Here is a 23,312-nt window from a genome sequence, read left to right as displayed (position 1 = left end):
TATACAATGATGTTATATCATTGAATTAAATTTTAACACTATCCATTACAGTGACCCACTTGTAACGTACTGTACAGCAGAGTGACACCCACTTACCCACCTCCACCTTTTTAGATTACAATTTTAAGATATTTATACTACAAATCTATTCACACTATTCTACTCGGTTACGTCGGTATATTGACTTATAATAGTTGAATAAAACTAATGTATATATGATACTTATGTAAATATATACTATTACATCGTAGATATACCTATACGATGTAATAGTATTATAATAATTAATGATATTATCTATATTCTATGCGTTACTTTCGGCATAAATTAGTTCTGAAGCATACCGTCTCCATATTATAACTAAGTAATTCAAAAATAAATTACTCATATACATTTTTTATAGTATAGGTAGGTACCTATATCCTCAGAAATGGTGACTGACGCACTGACTACTGTCAAAGCGTAAAATCTTTTTTCAAAGGCAATTCTTTTAAAATGTAATTTAAATTTAACACGCGTCCATTCGTAACCTACTCAATAACGAGGTATACTCAAAACATACTAGGTATACAATAGAGTGACTTACCCGGTTGTTTTTTATTATTAATTATACCTAAATATTATTAAATATTTAAGTAACAAAATAATATATGTATATATTTTTTTTTTATTATTCACAATGATCATCACAATAATTATCTGTACGTATATAAAGTCTAAGTATAGTAACCGCTCGTCCCTTTTAAATTTAATTTTTTCATCTAATTTATTGCGCAGTTTAATTATTATTATAGGTAGACATAGTACCTGTCTGTGTCGGCTGTCGTTTGAAAAAAATTCACTATAAACACGCTACGGACACGCGCGCGGCACCCGACGTCACCATAATAATATTATTATTATTCCCGTTAATACTTAATTGACGGTTGCAGGATATTACTTATATCATTGATTAAAATACTAGTATTTATAATCAATGCTTAAATATTATTATTCGCATACACGTAGGCATATAGCTGCTACATCGGGTACGTTTAATTTATAATTATTATTATATTATGCATTCCGATCGCCGCAGCGTGTCATCATATTAATAATATTGCAATCGAATAGGTACCAATCCTTTGGTTTGTTCGACGTAATATTATATCTGAAGATAATGATGATATATCCTTTTCAAGTGCTCCGACGTTGCGCTGCAGGCGTGGAAAACAATAATATTGTTCATAAATCATTTATCGCGCGTGTACCTATATATTATATTATATTATACATAGGTTTCAACCTTTTTGCCGTCTTGCATAGTATACGCATTTTCGGGCATATACCTATGTAAGTAATTCGTGACAAAAAAAAATATAAATTTTCATCGCAAAAAAACTAGATAAAAGGATATATATTAATGCAATCTGCACGATCTTTTACCTAAAAAAGTTGTAATTCGCGCCACTTTAAAATAATTAATAATATTTTTTTAAATTTATGTATTGCATTCATTAATGAAGTTCATATTAATAGATATTTCAAGAAAAATAACAAAATGTGCATATTGTGAAATATAAATGTATGTTAATTATTGTTAATGTAGGTAGATTACCTATCTATTTAGGTGCTGTGTGCCTGTGTGGCTGCGTGAAATATAAAATATGAGTAATATTTCAGTTGATAATAAATTATGTATATTTCAGAAATACTACAATTCATTGACTAATATTTTTCATGTTATCAATATTTCATATTATTTATTCGCGTTTTATGTGCCTATAACAAATATGAGCTCGGTTAATTGATCATGTCAATAATTGCAATTGAAATTCAAACGCAGATTACTAAAATTAATATTTAGATGGGGCGCAAATTACTTACATGTTGATCTTTTATTTTTTGGCGCAGAAATATACCAATTGATAGCAATAATTAAAATAATATTAAAATTGATACAAAATACCATCTCTCGCGTTTTCATGAGGGAGAAACGTATCATACAATATAATGATTTTCGTCCGGATTTTAACGAATAGTCCATTTGTTTTTGGGGGACAATACATTTACTGTACTTAATTCGTTTCATTAACAGCTATAAAAAATGAAACTGTTATATTGCATTTTTCGCTGTTTTTCATTTTAAAAGCATTTTTTAGCGTTTTTAGGTCTTTTTAATTAATTTGTAGTGCATAATATTAACAAAAAATTTACACAATATTATATTGTACATTTGTACGAGCTTTTAGTTTAAATTAAGAAATTCAAAATATTTTTCTCTTACTGTTTTCTTTAATAGACAATAGTTCTAACTTCTAAGATAGGTATTATTTTTGTCAAATCATATTTCAATATTATTATATTTATGAAGATGAAATACGTTTCTATCTATTTACAGCGATTATCGGATGGGCTGTCTTAACTTAAATGAAATAACAAGTAATTGGTCAGTTTGAATTACATCTTGATCGCATTTAATTCGAGTGCCTATACTGTTAATTATTAATTACTGCGCATGCCTAAATTCGGTTTTTTGTTTTTGTATTACTATTAGTTCAATTAACATACAAAGTGTTGAAAATTCCTAATGTTAAACTATCGTTTTCTCCTCACTTATGTGCCTATCAAAAAAAATGTGGGTGATTTTTTAAGGACATTATTGTGTTTAAATATTCATTTTTATAGGGTAGGTATTTATTATTATTTTTTAAAGCATTTTTTGATAGTTTTCAGGGAATTCAAATCCGGTCCTTAATAATGATAGCTCTGTATAGACGGAGATGAAAATTCTCTTTTCAGTATAGAAAGTTATTGTGAAAACATCGCGAAAATAAATTAGGAAAACTGGGGGAGGAAAATAAAATTATTAGTCTAATTACAAAACAGGCGGGTATAGGAGCACGGTAGTACCTACAGACGTTTTGGAAAACATGACTTTTAACACTTCGATTGGAACACATTTGACTTTTGAATAGATTATTATCGTTTATTCACATACTATACCAAGTTGATAGTGTGTAGTGTACTAGTGTGTACGGTTTAAATACCAAATTTCACCACATATTATGACGTGATATGACACGCGTGAAGTGATACCTACAATTAGCACAGTAAGCCATTTTCACGAATGTTTATCGATTTTTTTCGCAAACAACTGTTTCAGTGTTGTAGAAGGTACTTACCATGTAGCGGCAATCTATATGGAAACGATTTTATATATTTGCACACACATAGTGTCGATAATAGTGTTAAAAAATGAATATTACGTAAAATTACGGACGGAACGTTACTAATACTTTTGCAATGGCTTGGTGTGGCGCGGTCCGTAGTCTGTTTGCTCAGCTGCGGAAACGCTCTGAGTGTACATATTGGCCGGTGTTGCTAGCTCCCGGATGGGTGACCACCCGGGATTTTGAGCAACAAATCCTTGCCACACTTACAAACGTATTTCAACCATTCATCTCCGTTACAGACAAAAAAAACAGCTAATGGCCATAGTTGCTGGGATTAAGCTCAAAAAAAAAATATATATATACTATTGATATTATTGTAGTACACACATGGTGTTGAACATTCTACAAATATCTTTGGCAACAAATCGTAAATAGTGTCAAATTAATACTACCACTCTGTGTTCTTTTAAAATTATTAAAACCGATTAAAATTCGGATTTGTTTAAACTTCGAGAGCGTCACGCTGCTTCATAAGTCTACACTTAACATTTTAACTACCTATAATATGCGTAATAACGAAAATTCTGTAGAATTCCTTATCAAAAATCGACGTACAAATGTCTTTGCCACATATTTTGTAATCAAATAATATAACACCTGCACATATTATTCTCTACGTATGCAAACACGTCATGAAGTGACCGCATCATGGAAGACCATAATAATATAATAGTAATTGTTCACGGCGAAAGGTGGAATCTATAAAGAAATTATTACCACGTATAGAATCATATTCATTTTACTGTATGTTAAAATGCTGTAGGCTACGGATACGATATCGATATCGTAACAAATTTTTTATATCGATATTATCACAGAATATAATAATTCTATATAGGAAATTATTATAACAAGTTTTTTTTCTACTCTTCAATTGCCAATGTAAGGCAAATTGTTTAATAATTATTAATTCAATATTTATATTTATTTATTTATTTATTTATATTACTTAATAATTAATTTTAATAAGTAATAACTAATAACTAATAGGTAAGTATCAGGTAGTTAAAATTTAAAATAATTTAAAAATATTATCGATATTTTCGATAGGATATAAAACTTACGATAGCTTACGATATCGCGATATAATATTGGGAAATTTGGAAAGATATCGATACACAAAATTATATCTTGCTCATTACTAAGCTATATATACTCATATTCTTTCACGGATACGAAATTTATTATCTCCAACAAATTGAATAAATTAGCGTCGTATAAGAGCTCACAGGACTGCAAGGTGCATGATGATCAACACAAGTAGCAGGCATATCATTTAATATATGTATATTTTTATATTTTTATATTATATATTATAATATATTTTATTAAACCAATTACAATATTCTAAACAAATCATTTATAGTATATATATATATATATATATATATATATATTATATATGTAATCACTTAAACGAAAAAAAAGAAAAATAATATTTGGTTCAACGTAAAATTAATAATATTATAATATATAGTAGATATTATGTACATATACAACGATAGAATAATATATATGCGGACAAATAAAAAAAACAATAAACGAAAAAAAAACTATTTGCAGTACAACATTCATACTTGTTTATACGTAGGTTTTATATAATGTCAAAAGACGTGTTTTTTAATGCAAGAGTTTTGATTTTAAAACAAAAAATAATATTAACTTTAAGAACACACAATGTTGGCGACGATGTCATCTGTATTAATACAAATATAATACATATTATATTATATATTATTATAATATGTCTAGGTATCCACCTATACATTTTTAATTTTATAGTAAACAAATACATCGATCATGTGTTTGAGTTTTTGTATATTTGTGTTTGTGAGAGTGTGATATATAGGTACTGCGTATAGTACGTATATATAGAAATAGAATTATGTTATATTAATAATATTTTAGATGCGTATACGGCCGATGTCTACATTTCGATTTCCGACGTCGGAGATCAAAATTTTGGTGATTACTCGACAAATACAAAAAACGAAAATGCGCTAGATAATTAATAACGATGATTATAATTATTATAATATAATCATTATATGTCGAGTGACCATCAAAAGTCTGAAGGAAAATGTCGTCGGATCCCGAAACCGAAAACGGTCGGCATCGTGAAGTTTCACTAAACCTAATCTATAACTCGACACTTCAACAATATAATATTATAGTAAACAATAATGATAAAAATAATTAATAATAAAAAGATAGACGATTATTCTTTTATTTATTTATTTTTAGGTACAGTGATGATAATATATATATTTTTTTAAACCAAACGCACAGTCAATAAAATATTAAACTTACAATTTATTTACGTAAGGTATTTCCTAAATTACATAGGAAAACTTAAATACACCGTTTTTTTTTTTAAACTCTAATCCGTATAAGAACTCTACAATAAAATAATGAGGAACATTAGTGAGCGTAAACGCAATTTTAATTAAAACGTAGGTATATGTTATAATTTTTAATTTTTTTTTTTTGTTTTTTCTTATTTTTAATTTCAAACAATTTTTGGGTGAGTTTATACTTGGGGTTTGGAGATGCTTTTAAATCTAAATCAAATAATAATCGTATAATCATAATAATAATGATAATAATAATAATAATAATAATAATAATAATAATAATAATGATAATAATAATAGTAATAATAAGAATAATAATAATAATAATAAAAATAATTGTAAATGTAAAATAATAAATAACAGACTAGTCAAACATAAACCGAATTTACAACATTTTTTTTTTTTGTTAGAAATTACTCATTTCTAAAAGAGAAAAAACAAACGATCGTTAACAATAAAAAAAAAAACTACATGACAAAATTCTATACTTATAAACATTTTGTACTTATTTTTATGAAAAATTATTTACACGATGGAAAAATGGGATTTATATTATTGTTTTATAATAAATATAATATTATACACGATATTGTGTTCGACACGTTATTTATTTCATATTTACAGTTTTTCTGGGAATGTTTATCGAGATTATAATTGTACGATGTTAATAAAATAATTATTACCATATACAATTGTTTTTTCATTCACATAATCACGCATCCACTCGGTCTATACGTAAACGTATACGTATGCGTATAAAGCGGTTGGAAAACTTTAATAATGATTATGTGAACTCTATAAAAATGCAGTCTTCGGTGTGGAACTCGTGATGATCTCTCGGGAATGTATAGGAGGTACTTTCGTTGAAACGGAATCACCGCGAAAAAATTCAGTTCAAAAACGAAAAAAAGTCGTAAACTGTCCGGTGACGCGAAAATCGGTCGGGAAACAGTCATTATGTACGGTATGTACATAGTAGGTAGGCATCATGTGGAATGGTACGTTGTTTTCAGTTAGCAGCATAATAAAGTTTTGAGCGAATCGACGTTGTGCCGTTTAACCGTGGGTATATAGCCTTATACAAACAGATAAAGGAAGATTAAAAAATATATATATATATATTATAATATATAATAAATTATTAAATTAAAACAAGACCGTATTTACACCAGACCTAGAGGGGTGGCAGCGGATTACGATATAAAGGCGATGAGACGGATAGGACGTACGCCGTGTCCTGTATAGGTATCATATGGTTTATAATAATAATAAAGATTTTTTTTCAAGAAATATTTATAGTGAAACGGTAACTAAAAAAAAACACATAAAACTGCATGTTCAAAACAAAAATATTATCATTATAGGTATATTATAATAATATGTTATACGAGATCTATTTGTATTTTGTAAATTATCTATATATATATATATTTCAGAACACACTTACATATTCTACCTATGTGTCGTGTAAGAGATTTAATAGGTGTAATTTATATTATATTTTTTTCGTCGATTCTCTAGTGAAATATTATACTGACTCAGCCATATCAGTATATTGTCGTACTCTGTACGGGGAGGGGGCTGAAACCCCTCCAGGGGAAGAGTCATGTGTTGTCCTTCGAAACGACTGAACTACTGTACGACTCATCGTCGGCCATGGAAGACGGCGGCAGAATGTAACCACCGCCGGACTCGGTCTTGGAACCGTCATCCATCTTGATGTACTGGCTGCCCTCCAGTTTAATGTTCTGGTTGACGACGCACTTGCGCATGTGCTTTTCAAGCGTGGACGGCACAGAGAACGGCATCTCGCAAAACCGGCACCGATACACGTCCTTGCCCAAGCGGCCGTGCGTTTTCATGTGCCTGGTCAGCTTGGAGCTCTGGGCGCACGCATACGAGCACAGCTCGCACTTGTACGGTTTTTCGCCGGTGTGTGACCGTCGATGCACTGTCAGGTTGCTGCAGTTCTTGAACACCTTGCCGCAGTACTCGCACGTGTCGTTGCGCCGCGATTCTTTCTTGGAATGTCCTCCCTGCAGTCCCTGCAAGTTAAGCGCCGCTGACAGCGAACTAGGGCCCGGTTTCGAACGGCCACCACTTCCACCACCATTTCCCGGTTCCCCGACGCCACTTCCAGCCGACGGTGGCTTTCCCGGAAGTCCGCTAAGGAACGATTCGCCTCGGTGGTGCGCGGCAATGGCCGGAAGCCACATGTTGGCCGCGTAAAGCCGTTCCCTGGAAAGCAAAGGGTGGTGTGGGTTGTCGGGGTCGAGCTTCAGCCTCTTGGAGGCCTGGTCGAAAGGGTTTTCGAAAGCGGAACCAGGTCCGAATATGTGGTGCGCGCCCACTAGATCGAGTGGGTTCTGGCCGGCCGCGATTAGGTTCTTGGTGAGCTCCTCACGGAACCGGATGTCAGCCACCGTCTTATCACCGAGCCCGTTCTCCAGGTTGCGCAACGGATTAGCCGACTTTGCCGAACCGTTGTTGTTGTCTGGTATGATGGACGGCGACAGTCGGAAGTTGTCCTTCCGCCGGATCCGAAACGGCGGCGGCAGCAGCGATGACGACTCCTTGAGCGCCTGCTTGTACGCTTCACTATACTGTTGGATATTGCTCAAGCCAAATTTGCTCATGAGCTCGCCAACTAGAGAGCTTGGCGGCAGTGGTTGCGGCATGCGGTCACCGGGCGTGTTCTCGGGCGATGTGCGAGTGGAACCGTTGCCACCCGGTTTCTTATCGTGTTCGGCCGATGACGTTGACTTGGTGGTCAAGTCCTCTGGCACATCACCTCCTTCATCATTTTCGTCATTATCTTCATCCTCTAGCTCCATGTCTTCTTCCTCTTCCTCCTCTTCTTCCTCGTCGTCCTCGTCACCGTCATCCTCGTCAGCGTCGTCCTCGTCACCGTCATCCTCTTCCTCTATTTCCGCCTCGTCGTCGTCCATTTCAGAATCATCCTCGTCATCATCGTTGGATGTTATGTCCGGTGTCGAGCTCGTATCCACCCCATTGGCAGTCGTCCCACACTCGCCACCGGCCAGCCCGTTTCCCCGATTCGACCGACGGTGCGTCTTCATGTGTCGCTTCAGCTTGGAGCTCTGCGTACATGCGTGGTCGCACACCGAACACTTGTACGGCTTTTCTCCGGTGTGTGTGCGCCTATGCACGATTAAGTTGCTCAGGAACCGAAACTTCTTTCCGCAGTACTCACACTCGCGAGTCTTTTCCTCCTCACCAATCTGCTGGTGCTGCTGTGGTTGACTGATTATATCTTGGCAGGTCTTGTCCTTCGACGCATTGGACGACAGGTCAAGCGTGTGCCTGGACGTATCGCCGATGATTCGGTCTTGTTCAGATAATGACTCGACCGAATTGTTGTTGCTCACGTTGTTGTTATTGTTGTTATTGTTATTTAAGCCGACAGTGACTGCTGCGGCGGCGGCGGAGGTAGTGTTAATCTGCGGAGCCGTGGTCACGGCTGCCGTTGCCGACACGCTGTTGTTGATGTGGTTGTTGTTGTTGTTGGGGCTGCTAAAAGGTGGCGTCATTTTTCGCGGCGAAGGCGACGAACTTGGTGCAGTAGCAGCTCCAGGACTAGTGGTACCTGCGAGTTGCCGCAATCGCTGCGAGTAAAAATCCATCTGGGGATCGAGATTTAAGGCCGGTAACGTTGGCGCTGGGTGTCTAGGATTGTTCCGGTCGTTGGCTGCGGCCGCGGCGGCTAGCCCCGGGAACGGTGACGTGGGCATGGCGTTTGCCGCGGCCACCGCCACGGCAAAACCCAGCCCGTGCTGCTGCTGGTTGAGTCTAAACTGTTCGGACATAAGCTGCTCCATGCGGAACTGGTGTTCTTGTTGGTGGCTGGACGTCCGCGCGAATAACGGCGGATTGCCGATGGGAGACGTCCCAGGGAACAGGGACGGGCGCTGAGGAGGCTCGCCCATCGGCATCCTAAGCAAGCCTCCAACACCAAAAGGGTTGGGCATAGGCATGGGCATGGGGTTGTTGTCGACCATTGACGGCGGACAGGTACTCGTGGGTGGTGGCGGTGGCGGTGGTGGATGGGTGTGCATGTTCATCCGGGAAGGAGGCATGCCCAAGGCTAGTGGCATGGCCGACATGCCCGGCAGTGAAGAAGTGTTTCCACTCGAGCACCCGGACGACCCTAACGAAGAGCATGACGAATTGTTCTTGGACTGCGACACTGGCGATGGTGTGCCGTCCGAGTAGATCTTCATCGAGTGTGAGGTCTGGGCGTGCTGCAGAAGCCTCCACGATGAATTGAACCTCGCCTTGCACGTGCAACACACGAAACTGCTTGGCTCTGTGAACATGAAAGAAAGAAAAATAAACAAAAATTCTATTAGAATGGTCGTTGTTTTGAAATTTTCTATCGGTCAATCGACCGTGTGCGAGCGTCGTTACACGCAGCCCCGCTGCAGGCTGCGCATAATGCAATTTATATCATAATTATTATTATAATATACAGGTACAGACTATAATATAATATTATATACACAATACTCTCGAGTCCGGCTCGACGTTAAGAAAAAAATAAAAATAATAAACCCATACTGCGCCGCAGCCGTCAAGCGTGTACCATTCAATTGATTTAAAATTTAATAATGGAACAAAAGAGACGACGGTGTTTTTATGTTTTCGTAATAGAGCTGGACGTCGGTTGTGTTTCTATCGCGTTATTTTACAATACACATACAGGAGGTAGGTACCTATATATATATATACCCTTATTCATTTAATATTATATAGTTTACGATCGCGAGCTGCAATTATTATTATTATTCCTCAAACTCGGTGGCAAAAAATGAAAGAAAAAAATATGATTGACTTAAGAATAGATTGAGCGAGAACCCGATCGGACTCCGAGCGACTGCTGAGCGGTGGCGGCAGTGGCAAGTAACGGCCGTTTTCCGGCAGCAACGACGACGACGCCGCCGCCACTACAGCCGATGACGTGTGGATACGACCAAAAAGGGTCATACTACGTAATATTATATAATATTATTATGTGTGTGCAAGCAGCTGACCGAAAATTTGCGGGAGAACAACAACGGCGACGACAACTGTGCATTATTGCACAAGATTCGGCGAGTTTTTGTTATTTAGAAATCTATATTGTGTGTTTCGTACGAACAAAATCAGTATATATAATACTATAATAGTATACATACTCGTTGTAAACTCAATATACACAGTAGTTGTAGTGGTGGTAGTAGTAGTAATAGTAGTAGGGGGCGGTAAAAATTTCATTAAAAAATATTAAACAAAAAAACTTGATAGAGAGAGAGAGAGAGAGAAGAGAGTGAGACGGACATTCACACCCCATCGTATAATATATCATTATACGCGTGTATTATGTATAAAGTGGTGTTTTTTTTTTTTAAAAAATGACCCGAGGGATAATATGTAACGCGACCACCACCACCACCGCGTTACCCTCTAATCCTTATATATCGGGTTGTAAAGTTTATTTTTTTTCCCCCGTCGGACAAGATGCGTCGGTGTGAAAAATAAAAATATAACGTTTTCGCGGTGGCGGCTGCTGTGCCACGGTAATGGCAGTGGCGGCGAGTGCAATAATGAACGCGTGGCATATAAACGCGGGCGCCGGATGGCGCGATGATGCGCTGTTACGACCGGACCCCGAGAGAGGATATTATTGAAAAAAAAACTGTAAAAACGACTATGGAAATGCGACGGGCGATGCTTCGTACGCGACGCCGGCGGCACACGGCTGGACCGTGCGTGACTCGAATGCGTAACCGCGGAAACGAAAAAAGAAAGACGCGAAATATCAAATAATATAATATAATATATAATACCGACCGGAATCGGTTAAATAAAATAATACCGAATCTCATACCAGATGCGAACTATTGCACACAAAATGTCGTATAGGTTATTATACGAGCGCGTTGCCCCGATGTCAGGATCGATGACGAGGTAATTATTATTATCGCCACAAGATTGGCGTTCGCCAAGATGATCTTTATAATATTATAATATATGAATATTATACACAATATGACACACACGTACGGTTAAGACGACGAATCCGGACAGTAAAAAGTTATTATTATAACGTCTAAATAATACCTACGCTTTTGTCGTTTTCTTTTATATCTGTGTTTCTTTTTTTCCGCGGTACTCCCCCACCGAAAATCAAGATCGATGCTGTGGCGGAGACGGTGGCACTGGAGAGAACGCGGTTTCTCTAAATAACACGAAAAGTCGAACCGGGCACGTTTCTCCGTGATGCACGATAACAGTGTCGTCTATATAATATAATATACTCGCGAGTGTAGGCTCCTCGTAGTGCTGTGGTGGAGGAGTAATGGAAGGGGGGGGGGGGGCGATGGAGGGATATTTCATTTTTTTTTCTTTTCCTTTTTTCAAATGCAAATTCTAACCATCTCGCGCTCACACATACACACATTATTACGGTTAGGTTTTCTTTCCTCGTCTCACAACGCCGTATACATACACACACGATATTATTATAATATATTATATTGTATACTATATATGTGCGTATATACGCGGCGAGTTTCCTCTTCCGGCGCCGCGCGGGTCATATTATATGTGCGGGGGAAGTGCAGAGACTCGTCGTCGTCGTCGTGTGCGTGTCGCCAGCTATATATATGTATGTGTGTGTGTGTGTGTGTGTATATAATAATACGTATACATTATAATAATATCTATGAGCGCATTCATCATCGCCGGCCACAAGTGGACTTCGCCGCCGCAGCCTCCTCCTCCTCCGCGTGCATAGTACTCTACCCGCCCGCTGTGTACCGCCTCGCGTCTTTAACCGCGACGCGTATATTTATAATATACCATGTATACGTATATAATATAGTGCGTATATTATAAGAAGATAACGTTGGCGGCGCGGGCACTGCACAAAAGCAGCAGAGGACCCGCGGGTGCGAGCAGCGGAACAACAATGACGGAGGACCGTACGTGGGTTATCTCATCGTCGTCGACCCTCTTAAGCTTTTTAAGGTTTAAAAAAAATAAAAAAATAAACGAGCTTTATGGACAATCTGTGTTAGCCGTCATCTGCGCGGCAGTAGATGGTCTTCTCATCCTGGAGAAAGTGGGGGGAATGAGCCGTAAATTTGCCTTTTTTTTTTTTATCGTAGGACCTTCGCATATAGAAGAATAGTCCTGTTTTGCATGCGGGCGACCCTGCTGTCCACGCAAAGCCATATTATTATAATATTATAATGTAGGGCGAGTGGAATCGAGTGCACACTCAAGTGCGGCTTTATGCAGAAGATATTTAAATAAAACCGTCATATCACTGCCGATTTTAACAAATTATTATCCTACCTACGTATTCGGCCGACTTGCTGTCAGACGTACGCATACCTATACATCATAATTGTTATATTGTAGTTTTTATAATATTTTTTTTTTGTTTCTCGTCGAGTGGTCTATACGACACTACACTTTGTTTTACTGCAGCAGCCTGCCGCAATTAAATATTATTATTGAAATAATCGTCCGAGGCCGTGATCACGGACGGACGGCGTGACGCGACCACGTGACGCGGATTGCGTCCGTCAGCGGATCGACGAGTGGTCCGACCATACGGACGACCCGTGTCTGAAGGCGATGATAATATCATCATAATAATAAATAATAATAATAATAATAATAATATAATATAATACACAATACAATAAAATATGTGCCTAAATATAATAATAGTAATAAACCGCCGCCGACCTTATGCACGCCGCCGCCAGCAGTGCATACACCAATATATATATACAGTATGTTATATGATGTAGGTACCTACCCCCGACGGGCACGCGTATGTACGCCGAATTACCTGCCTGTACCTAAGGGTCTTTCACGATACATATTATTGTATTTTAAAGCGATGGACGCGTGTACGTGTAATATATTATGCGCGCAACCCTTTTTATTTTTCCGAAATTGGGGTGTATACGTCGCCGACGAGGCCGCCGCACAGCTGTGACGGACACCAGGCTTTAATAATATTCATTTTTCCACAACGCGTAGAATATTATATATGTATAATAATATACTATATACTTTAATAATAATAATAATATAATATCGGGTACGCGCGACATGTAGTATAATATACGCGGTGTGAGATCTGCATCTGCTGCATTGCTCTCGTGCTGCTGTAGTCTCCGCGCAGTCAGACTCGTATTTTTCCTCGCCCAATCCTTTTTCATATTATACATAATAATATGCTGTTCACGTATATTAACCCTCAACGAGCGCCCGACACTCGACGATTTTCACGAAATTCGTCAAACGTCATCCCGTTTTCGGGTGACTTCGACAGGATTAGATATTATTATTTATTGAAGCTATTATATTAAAATAGTATCGTCTGTCGTCCGTCACGAGTGCACCCACCTCCTCTAAACCCCCTCCCTCCCCACTCACAGACAGACAACACGACTGACTGCAATAGTTTCGACCTTCTGTTACGCGTTACATCACAAACGAACGTACCGCCGCTGAGTCGATCATATACAATCGTACTTACACTGTGTATTCCGCCAAGAGTATATTATATATTGTATATTTATACATATATAGATGTACTATAACATATTTGTTTAACGATACTGCAACTATTACTACACCAGCTATAGCGCCGGATAACCGTAGCCATCGTCATCGTCGCATTTAAATAAATCAATTACGTCGGTCGCGAATCAGTATAATACGCGTAACGTGAAATATAATAATGTAAATAAACACAACGTTTTAACGAGCCGGGCATACTAATGAGTATAGGTATGTCATTTATTACACACACCGCGTAATTATTATTATTGCTGCTATTTATTTATCAACCACCCACCCACCCATCCCCTATCACAATCAACCTGGTGTACCTATTAGCTCGATTTTATAATTGGTTTATTATATAGGTATAATATAAATATTGTAAACTCAGTAATAAATATACATAATATATTACTAGGTCGGCATAATATAATTATTAATGTTGGAAATAACTCGCGGAAATTAAAAGTCACGGTATGCTTATACAATATAGTGCCTATGTAATATTATAAGCATCCGATATTTCTATCCACGCCGGATAACTAATAATGTATACTATATAGGCCGATAATGTACCTATATCCAGATGGATTTCTAGACGCTAAACTTTTACTCGTATACCATTCATTATATACATAAGTAATATGGTTTATACTATGACGGACGGCTAAACAACGGAAGTTACTTCAGATGAAATCATTTCGAAAAAATGCAATAGTTATGAATTGTTTATATAATTATTAATTGTATAGGATGAATACCTACTGTTGCATAATCCGCTGCATTTTTCAGTGCACTCGACGTTGGAGTATTAAAGGTGGAGTACCTACGTGGTCAGAAATATAATTGGGGTTTTCGTGAATACTATAACCTAATAGTATTGACCAAAATATGTATTAAATACTCATCGTCCTGATTAATCTAAATCATGTTTATTTAATTTATACGTCACTCTTAGACCGTATATCAATTTTGCAATTTTTCTTCTACTTAACATCTCGCGTTCAAATATTCCTGCTCCTCTTACGACAACAATATAACAATAAAATTACAATAATTATTAACTTTTTTGACGTCATCGCGTAACGACTGCATCATATTATGACGTGTGTATTAAACATTAATTTTAGATATGAGTGAGTGTGAAAAAAGTTTTTTTTACCACACAAATAAGGCCATATCAACAAAATCAGTCCTCTGTAGATTCACACAACAGAGCGAAACTGAAATATTTCCGATTATACAATGAACATCTATAGTCTGCTGTATATTTTATATAATATATATATATATATATATATTATGTGTGTATACAAAATAAATGCGTCGGAAACAAAAAGCCCTTACACCGCACGATTGGTGACCGTCTTCGATAAAACATTATAACAATATTAAAAAATACTATATAGTATGATAAATCCGATTCTCGTTTGATGTGCCCGGGAAACAATATACGAGATGAACCATACGTATAAATGTATATAAATATTATGTAGGTATAACGGGAGAAAACAATTTTTAAAAATTATAGACTCCGGATAAGAGGAACGCTCGCAATGGGTATGGCGAGTGTGGACAATACGCGTGCTCCGAAAATTACGTAAATTATTATATTTTGTAGACGGGATGACGTTTGATGAAAATATATATATTATATATTAATAATAACACCAACTATGGTTCGTGGCGTATGACGAAATAACATAAAAATATATTTAATATATTATATGTCGACGGCTTGGCATTTAGTACTACACAAATGTATTAAAATAATATTTTAAGTCTGCACAAATACGATATTAGGTATTCAGGAACGTCAGTAAATTGATGGCTATTATAATATATTATAGTGAAGTCGTGATATCGTTTTTTTTAATTAAAAAAACATACGTAACCCGCATGCTTTTTTCGGGAAAAAAAGCGAATCGATATGCGATGATGGAACTTCTATTTTGGAGATAATAGACAGTGCGGACTTGTAATAGGTACGTAAAATAGGCGTATATGCGCGTGCGCTAATCCATCGATATACACGATGCCTAGGTAATGTAGGTATACGCACCTACCCACGCACTTAATTATTATAATCGAAACTCGTGCGAATTCAGAAATTAAAAAAAAAAAAAAAACACAACAAACTATTTCCAGCCCTCGGAGATTATTGGCACATGCGTTTTTCGCCGACGAAAGTCACGTCCGGTCGCGGACCCGGCGGCGACGCACATAATAATATAATAAAATATGCATAATATGTATACAACCCGTGTCGTGGGTGTCTTTTATAGGTACACATTATAAATATTACGTATTTATTATATACGTATGATGATGATGCGCCCGACGGACTGTGTGCATAATATAATAATATGGGTAAGGTTAGGTCGTGTGTGTACGCAGACGGACACAACTATAATAATATGTACGCTGACCATGACTGCAGTTGTTCATAGACCGCGGCTGCAGCACGCCGCCACGTCCGCCCACCGATGAGATTATAATATTATTATACGGCGTGCAACGTTTACACTGTTATTACTTATTAGATTTTGGAGTCGTGTGACGACGGCCGATATAATAATATTATAACGGCGTTTAATATTACTATTGTCGTCGTCGCGCGTTTAATCACTTTGATATTTAAATTTATTTTCTTCTCTTCAAGTCGCGTCCGTATATACATACTTTATAATGTTATTATTATATCGTACTTTCCACGGTCGTGACCCGTCGTATATGTATATATATATAGTGTAGACTTCGTAAAAAACGACGTGGATATCGCATTATATTATATATTACAATATTTCGTTATTATTGCCCGTGTCATTTTTATTTCTCATTTTTCGGAGCGAGGACGAAAAGAAAATAATTACGACGACGACGCAATCACAATAATATTGTAATAACAATAATAATCGATATACGGGAAACGATCCGGGAAAACGCGTATATACGATATTGTACAGGTCGACTGTAAACACGACCGCGGTCGTGGTAGGTACCTATATAAATATACGTTCATCGTCATCGTCGTCGTCAACGTCGGGTTAGCTGGTTATATATTATACGCCACCACGTCCCTGACACGGTTTAGTGACCACACCGGCGGCGTAAAGGGAAAATGTGCACTGAGTAGGTACGACGAACGATACGCAGTGACGAAACGATGAGCGCAACCGTGTTGTACGCCGCCGTCGCCACCTCGCGCGTATTATAGTCCTCATCGTCAGAGTCGCCGCCACGCCGTCCTTCGGGCGTCGTGACCCGCAGTGTCGTGGGAAGCCCGCGGGCCGTAACGACGTTTTCACATATTATATTATTATTATTATTTTTATTTTAATACTTTATATATTTTGTATGTGTATGTACGGCGAGCGTGTTTGTGTGTGCAGTGCAGTGCACTGTCCGTTCTGCCACTGCCGCCGTTTGACGGACGGACGCGAACGCGAAAAAAAAATCGTTTTTAATTTGAACAGATCGCCGCCGGACGACAGCGAGGGTCACCAAGGCAGTTATAATTGCGTATTACACTATACATAATATGAAATGTGCGCGGGTATATATTATACATCACGATGATGAGTGTAACGCATGGTGTTCGATTTCTATACGATATACTAATTGACGATGTATACGACGACGACGATCGCTTGTATACAATATAATAGTAATAATATAATCCGCGCGGGCGGCGGCCACGGCGGTGTTTACGGTCCGATAAACACGACGGTGGCACTTGTGTGTATATATAATATGGACGTGTAAAAAAAATTGTGAATGACGTAACGGAGAAAGGGTGAAATATATTATGTCGTCGTTCCCGCGGGGGCCGATGCGCAGCAATATAGTATAATAATATGTATAGCATATATAGTTTATTAACAGTTGTGCTCGGGAGTCCGAACTGGACAATGGGCATACGGCCGACTGTCAATCCGCAGCGGTGGCGATGGGGTTGCGCGTGTACAATATCGCGGGAGAGACTATCTTTGTATGTCATATTATATTATATATAGTTTTAGGCGAGCGTATGTATAGCGGCTCCGAGAAAGGGTTGATTTTGATTTCACCACCGACCGTCGATGACCTCTGTACCTATATGACGTGTGCGCATTATATATAATATTGTACAAAGACATATATAAGTCGTTACTCGTTTCCCCCAGTTAAAAATGTATTACGATTGACGAGAGAACGAAAACGCAACGCACACAGAAACGAAATCGACCCGAGGCTAATATGTTACTGTCGCTAATAGACAAATCGCGCTCGGACTTTCGTTTTCATATATTATTATACTGCACAGTGCATGTACAGCAGTATATATAGGTACACACTCTGCTATCCTCTTCGTCCATTGTACGCACGTGCCTATATCGCTGAAGCCGTTCCTCATCGCTTGACCTCAAACCATCCATCTCTCCGCGTCGTGTTATTATTATTTGTTTCTTTAGCAGTTATTAGAATATAATATTATCATTAATATTATGATTATCGTTGATAAAATTGTCATTGCAGACGCAGCATGTCGTAGGTATGTATAAGATATATTAAAAGAATCTGCATGGAATGCATGCCATGGGCATAATATATTAATACATTAATACCATAGCACATACCTACCTATATATAGTTATAAAGTACAATACAGGCATGTAATTATACATTTGGTTACTCACATATAATTTGATTTATTTTGTGTAAAAAAGTTAATCATAATCTCCAGCCATGATAAATTATAAGACATAGGTGTTATATAATATAATGTAACAGTTCCCTTCTCATAATGTTATATTGCTCAGCATGTAGTGTGACATCTAATTCTGGTACAGGCCCTTTAAGAAATATTCGTTTCGGATGCACTGGCGAAAGATATGTAGGTATACGTTTATTATATCACCGTTACACTATCGTCGACGTTTTACGCGGGCGCGAGCGTTTGCACTGGTCTATCATAATTTTTTTTGTGTTTTTTAATTCGAAAGGATTTCGCGCTCCCCGTCGCGTGGCCAAATGTCGTTCATGTCCGGCGGCTATTGACGATTATTCGGCCGTTAAAAATGTGCGCCGCGCAAATAATAAGTTTCCCATGGACGTGCGCGCCTGTTACATTACTATTATTATTATTGTGTGTACCGCACGGGAGAGAACGGACGGCCGAGGACAGCGGCGGCCGGTTTTCCCGGTTGTCGCGCGCGGATGCAATTAAAATTTGTCGCCGATCCAGAACGCGTCGATCCAGTGTGAAACGCGCCGCTAATGGGAAACAAGGTTGGATTTATTACTATTATTATTATTTACACCACCACTACAAAGCGAGAAAAAATATAAATAATATAATATAATATAATTGACCAGAATAATAACGACTATAATGATAATAATAACACGACATAATGGAAATCTCTGCGTGGAACCCGATGAACCGAGCGCCGCGGCGGAAAAAAGGTCCTCTAGCCGGGCTAATGACTCCCGTTGTCACCTGGAGAGCTTCACCGTCGTCGCAGTTTCTCCGTCTCCGTCTCTATATAGACGATGGTTTTTTTTCTTTAAGTTTTTCTTTTTACTATTTTCGCGGTCCGTTGCGCCTCGGTTGAGTTTCCACACGCTGCAACGTCGTCTCGTTTTTTCGGTTTGTTTTTTACACGCGCCAAAAATTTAGGACCCACGCATGAAATCAAGGACCTTTAATTATTATTACTTTACTCTGCCACTCTCCATCTCTATCTTTCTCTCTACGGGCGATTGCCCGTCACCTGCAATTATTAGGTGACGACGACAACTATGCCGTAGCGGTACCGGTTTTGTTATGCATTTTGGCCACTGTATTCAATATTCATATTAAATAATATCATATCAAAGCTTATATATATCGGTATATAGTGAAACCGCGACAAATCGGCCGAAAATTAGCTCGGGCGGCCGCCACCCGTCATCTTCGGTAGCTGCACGCGGTAAAAGGATTGGTCTTTATTAGCTCAGATCTTTGTGAAAATCACATTTCGATTCAATTGGATTTTAAAAAGAAGAGATTTATTTAGATTACCTAATAGAGGATTTTACGGTGATAAGTGATTGATGTTATTGCGAACCTAAGTACTATATTATCAAAAGCTTTAATACAAATATACGTTTTAATCGAAAATGTAAATGTTTGAAATGTTTCGACAAGAAACAAAAAGAATTTCCTATTTGCATAATTTACCATATATTATACTGTACGAACAGGCATTATTGTGTTGAACGTATACTCAAACACACAAATATATATAGAAGCAGAAAACGTTTTTTTTATCACGACGAATACGCGCGTGGACTGCAACACATATAGCAGCGCGAAGGACAATTATTTAAATTGCAGTTCACTTGACCGCGCGAGAAGATAGTAATTTTGCTCCTGTCGCAACTACGTAGATATTTTAATAGTATAATATAATATTATTGTTATTATTATTATAAGCATTCGTCGTGAATTTGATGAACAATTTTCCCGGGATGTTGAAATATATTTCAAAACGAATCGCAGTGACTTCTGCGGTCGGACGCGCGATATAATGAAAAGATATGTGTATACAATATTATATATATATAAGTATCTACCTATATATACTATAGTTTCATTTAACCAGCACATAAATACGGGAAAATACGGAGGACACCCTGACGATTTACACGAAATTTTCAACCAGAGGCACACCCCTGCACGTCGTCTCGGTGCATTGGTTTTGCTGCCAACGGAGTATTCGCGGGCGGAAGGGGGTGGAACGAGATTATCTTTTTGTCATTATTTTTCTCGGAATATAATACACACGGAATATATATATCCACCACGGTGTGCGAGATTTATAACATATTATTATTTTCTTACGCCGGCGGGCGTAAAACGAAATTCGACGACGGCATGTCCGACTACGAGTGAGGAGGAGGAGGAGGCGAGTGTATAACTTTTCAATTTCGTACGTTCGATAGAATTCGAAACCGATTGCGTAACTTTTTCAATCACACGGATGAAAAATATATTACAATAATAAAGTATACATGTTTATATACATAAACCTATATCTTTATACCCCTTATATCTACAAAATAATAATTCATAGAAACCAAATGAGCGCAACATACCTGAGTTGGTGGTGTTGGATTCGGCGTCGACGCAGGACAACGCCGAGCGGTTGGACTTTTTGTAGCCCAAGTCCTCGGACGACTCGGATCCCTGTTTTACCCGTCCACCCTTGGAGGCGGCGGCAACAGTGGCGCTGGACTTTTCGTCCTCGGAACTTGCGTTACCGTCTTCGCCACCGTTGTTACGGTCGGACGTCCGCTTGGGCGTGCTAGACGGCGGTGGTCGCCTGTGATGATGATTATGATGGTGGTGGTGCGCAGTCGGGTCGTCAGTACCCACTGGTGACTGTGACCGGTGGTGTGACTTCGACTTAGCCACCGACAGACCGTTATCTAGTGGCGGCTGTGGAGGCGGTGGTGGCCCGGCACAGTCGTCGCCACTGCCACTGTTGCAGTTGGCAGTCAGCGGGTCTTTGCTGCAACCGGTCATCTTGTGCTGTACGAACCGACATATGTCCGACAGCAGGAACACTCTCTGACACTGACCGCACGTCAGCAGGTCCACCTGATCGGTGCCGCCGGTGCTGTGTGTCGGGTCCGTATCCGCTGTAAATGGAAATAAAAAAAATCAGTGAAACTCGTTGTACCTATATAATATTGTAATCACCTCAGCCTTATTGTTATTAGAAATAGGTTTTATTTTAAGAATATATCTACGTGTTTTACATAAATTCACATTTTATATATTATACCTATACTTTTTCTGTACTACAGTCTACAGAACTTATAATTACCTATACGAATTTCGTATACATCAAATACACGTCGATTTTGGCAGAAAATTAAAACAAACACTTAGTTCGATTAAATACGATATACATTATAATACCTATATAACGATACTCAATCAAATGCCGCGAAGTATTAAAACGAAAATGCCGATGTTGCCTATTGTTATTATTGTTTGGTGCTGTACGCGCGCGCCGGACGTCGTCCATTTTGTGTTCAATCGGCGGTTTTAATGATGAAAATCAATAACCGTTCGATATCTATAGCCCCTCTTTTCCTATATACCACGGTATCATATACATGTCTGTGTAATTTTTTTTGTTTCGCGCCCCGCCGAAAAACACAATGTGAAATCGTCCATCAGTAGCAAGTACAATAATAATAATAATAATAATAATAATGGCAACGATGACGATGTCGATGTGTGGTCGCGGCGCAAATTAGTTTAGTTCTGTTTGAGGGTTACAACTGCGGACGGAGGGGGCGCCGCGCTGCTGCATTCGCCGTCGCATACAGAACGCTACTTATCGCGATGACGCGTCAGAGGTGATCACACACACCACACGTACCATACTTATGTTACCATCACACACATATATATATATATATATATATACATACATTATAAGTGTGTATAGTTAACCGAGACCGTTTCGGCATTACGTATAAATATGCCAAACGCATGTGTTGATCGATAAAAATTGATGGACAAAAATGAATTTTCTCAATGTATATTATGTCGTATAATATTGTATTATAACATATTCTCGAGAGGTATTTAAATATTGTATACATGGGTGAGGCGTATTTTTATTTTAAACTAAATAATAATGTAGAAGATGATTATTTTCAGGAGCTGGGAAGAGAGAAAAATAATCAATTGAACGAATTTCGATATTTTTCCACATAATAATATCATAGGTATAATATACGACACCGCCGGGATAATATAATATTATATTATATTACAAAACTGATCTTGGACGACGAATGACGATCCGAAAATAAAATCGTATAATATATTAAACCTAATATAATGCGGTCGACGATGCGCGAGACTCTCCATAAATCGTTTCCGATAACCCGGAAATCCGCCATTTATATTATAATATATTATTACGTGTATTATTTGCGTCGCGTTTGAAGAGCGGTTCTATTATACATTAAAACCCACTGTTGCAACGGTTCGGCAGTGTCCGCATGACGATGCCCCTAATAGTTTTTAATCGCTTTGCTGGGGCCGGGGATATTATTGTTTATGCACTGCGGGATGGGGGACGGTGGTGGCAGGGCCGTTTGTATATAA

The 23,312-nt window shown here is 38.0% G+C and overlaps 1 protein-coding gene across 1 annotated transcript in view; it reads right to left on the bottom strand.

The window, feature by feature from the left end:
- Positions 1 to 6,201: 6,201 nt before the first annotated feature.
- LOC103309182 (B-cell lymphoma/leukemia 11A) overlaps positions 6,202 to 23,312 on the bottom strand; it is a 31,763-nt gene continuing 14,652 nt past the window's right edge. The window contains exons 2-3 of the mRNA XM_008184026.3: positions 21,278 to 21,823; positions 6,202 to 9,896 (exon numbers count right to left, since the gene is read on the bottom strand). Of these exons, the coding sequence (XP_008182248.1) occupies positions 7,174 to 9,896; positions 21,278 to 21,823 (3,269 nt within the window). The 3' untranslated portion in view covers positions 6,202 to 7,173. The remainder of the gene's footprint in view (positions 9,897 to 21,277; positions 21,824 to 23,312) is intronic.

Source organism: Acyrthosiphon pisum, chromosome A1 (assembly GCF_005508785.2).
Source record: "Acyrthosiphon pisum isolate AL4f chromosome A1, pea_aphid_22Mar2018_4r6ur, whole genome shotgun sequence".
Taxonomy (NCBI): Eukaryota; Metazoa; Arthropoda; class Insecta; order Hemiptera; family Aphididae; genus Acyrthosiphon; species Acyrthosiphon pisum.
The sequence above is the reverse complement of the archived record's forward strand: the minus strand, read 5'-3'. Positions and strand labels throughout refer to the sequence as shown.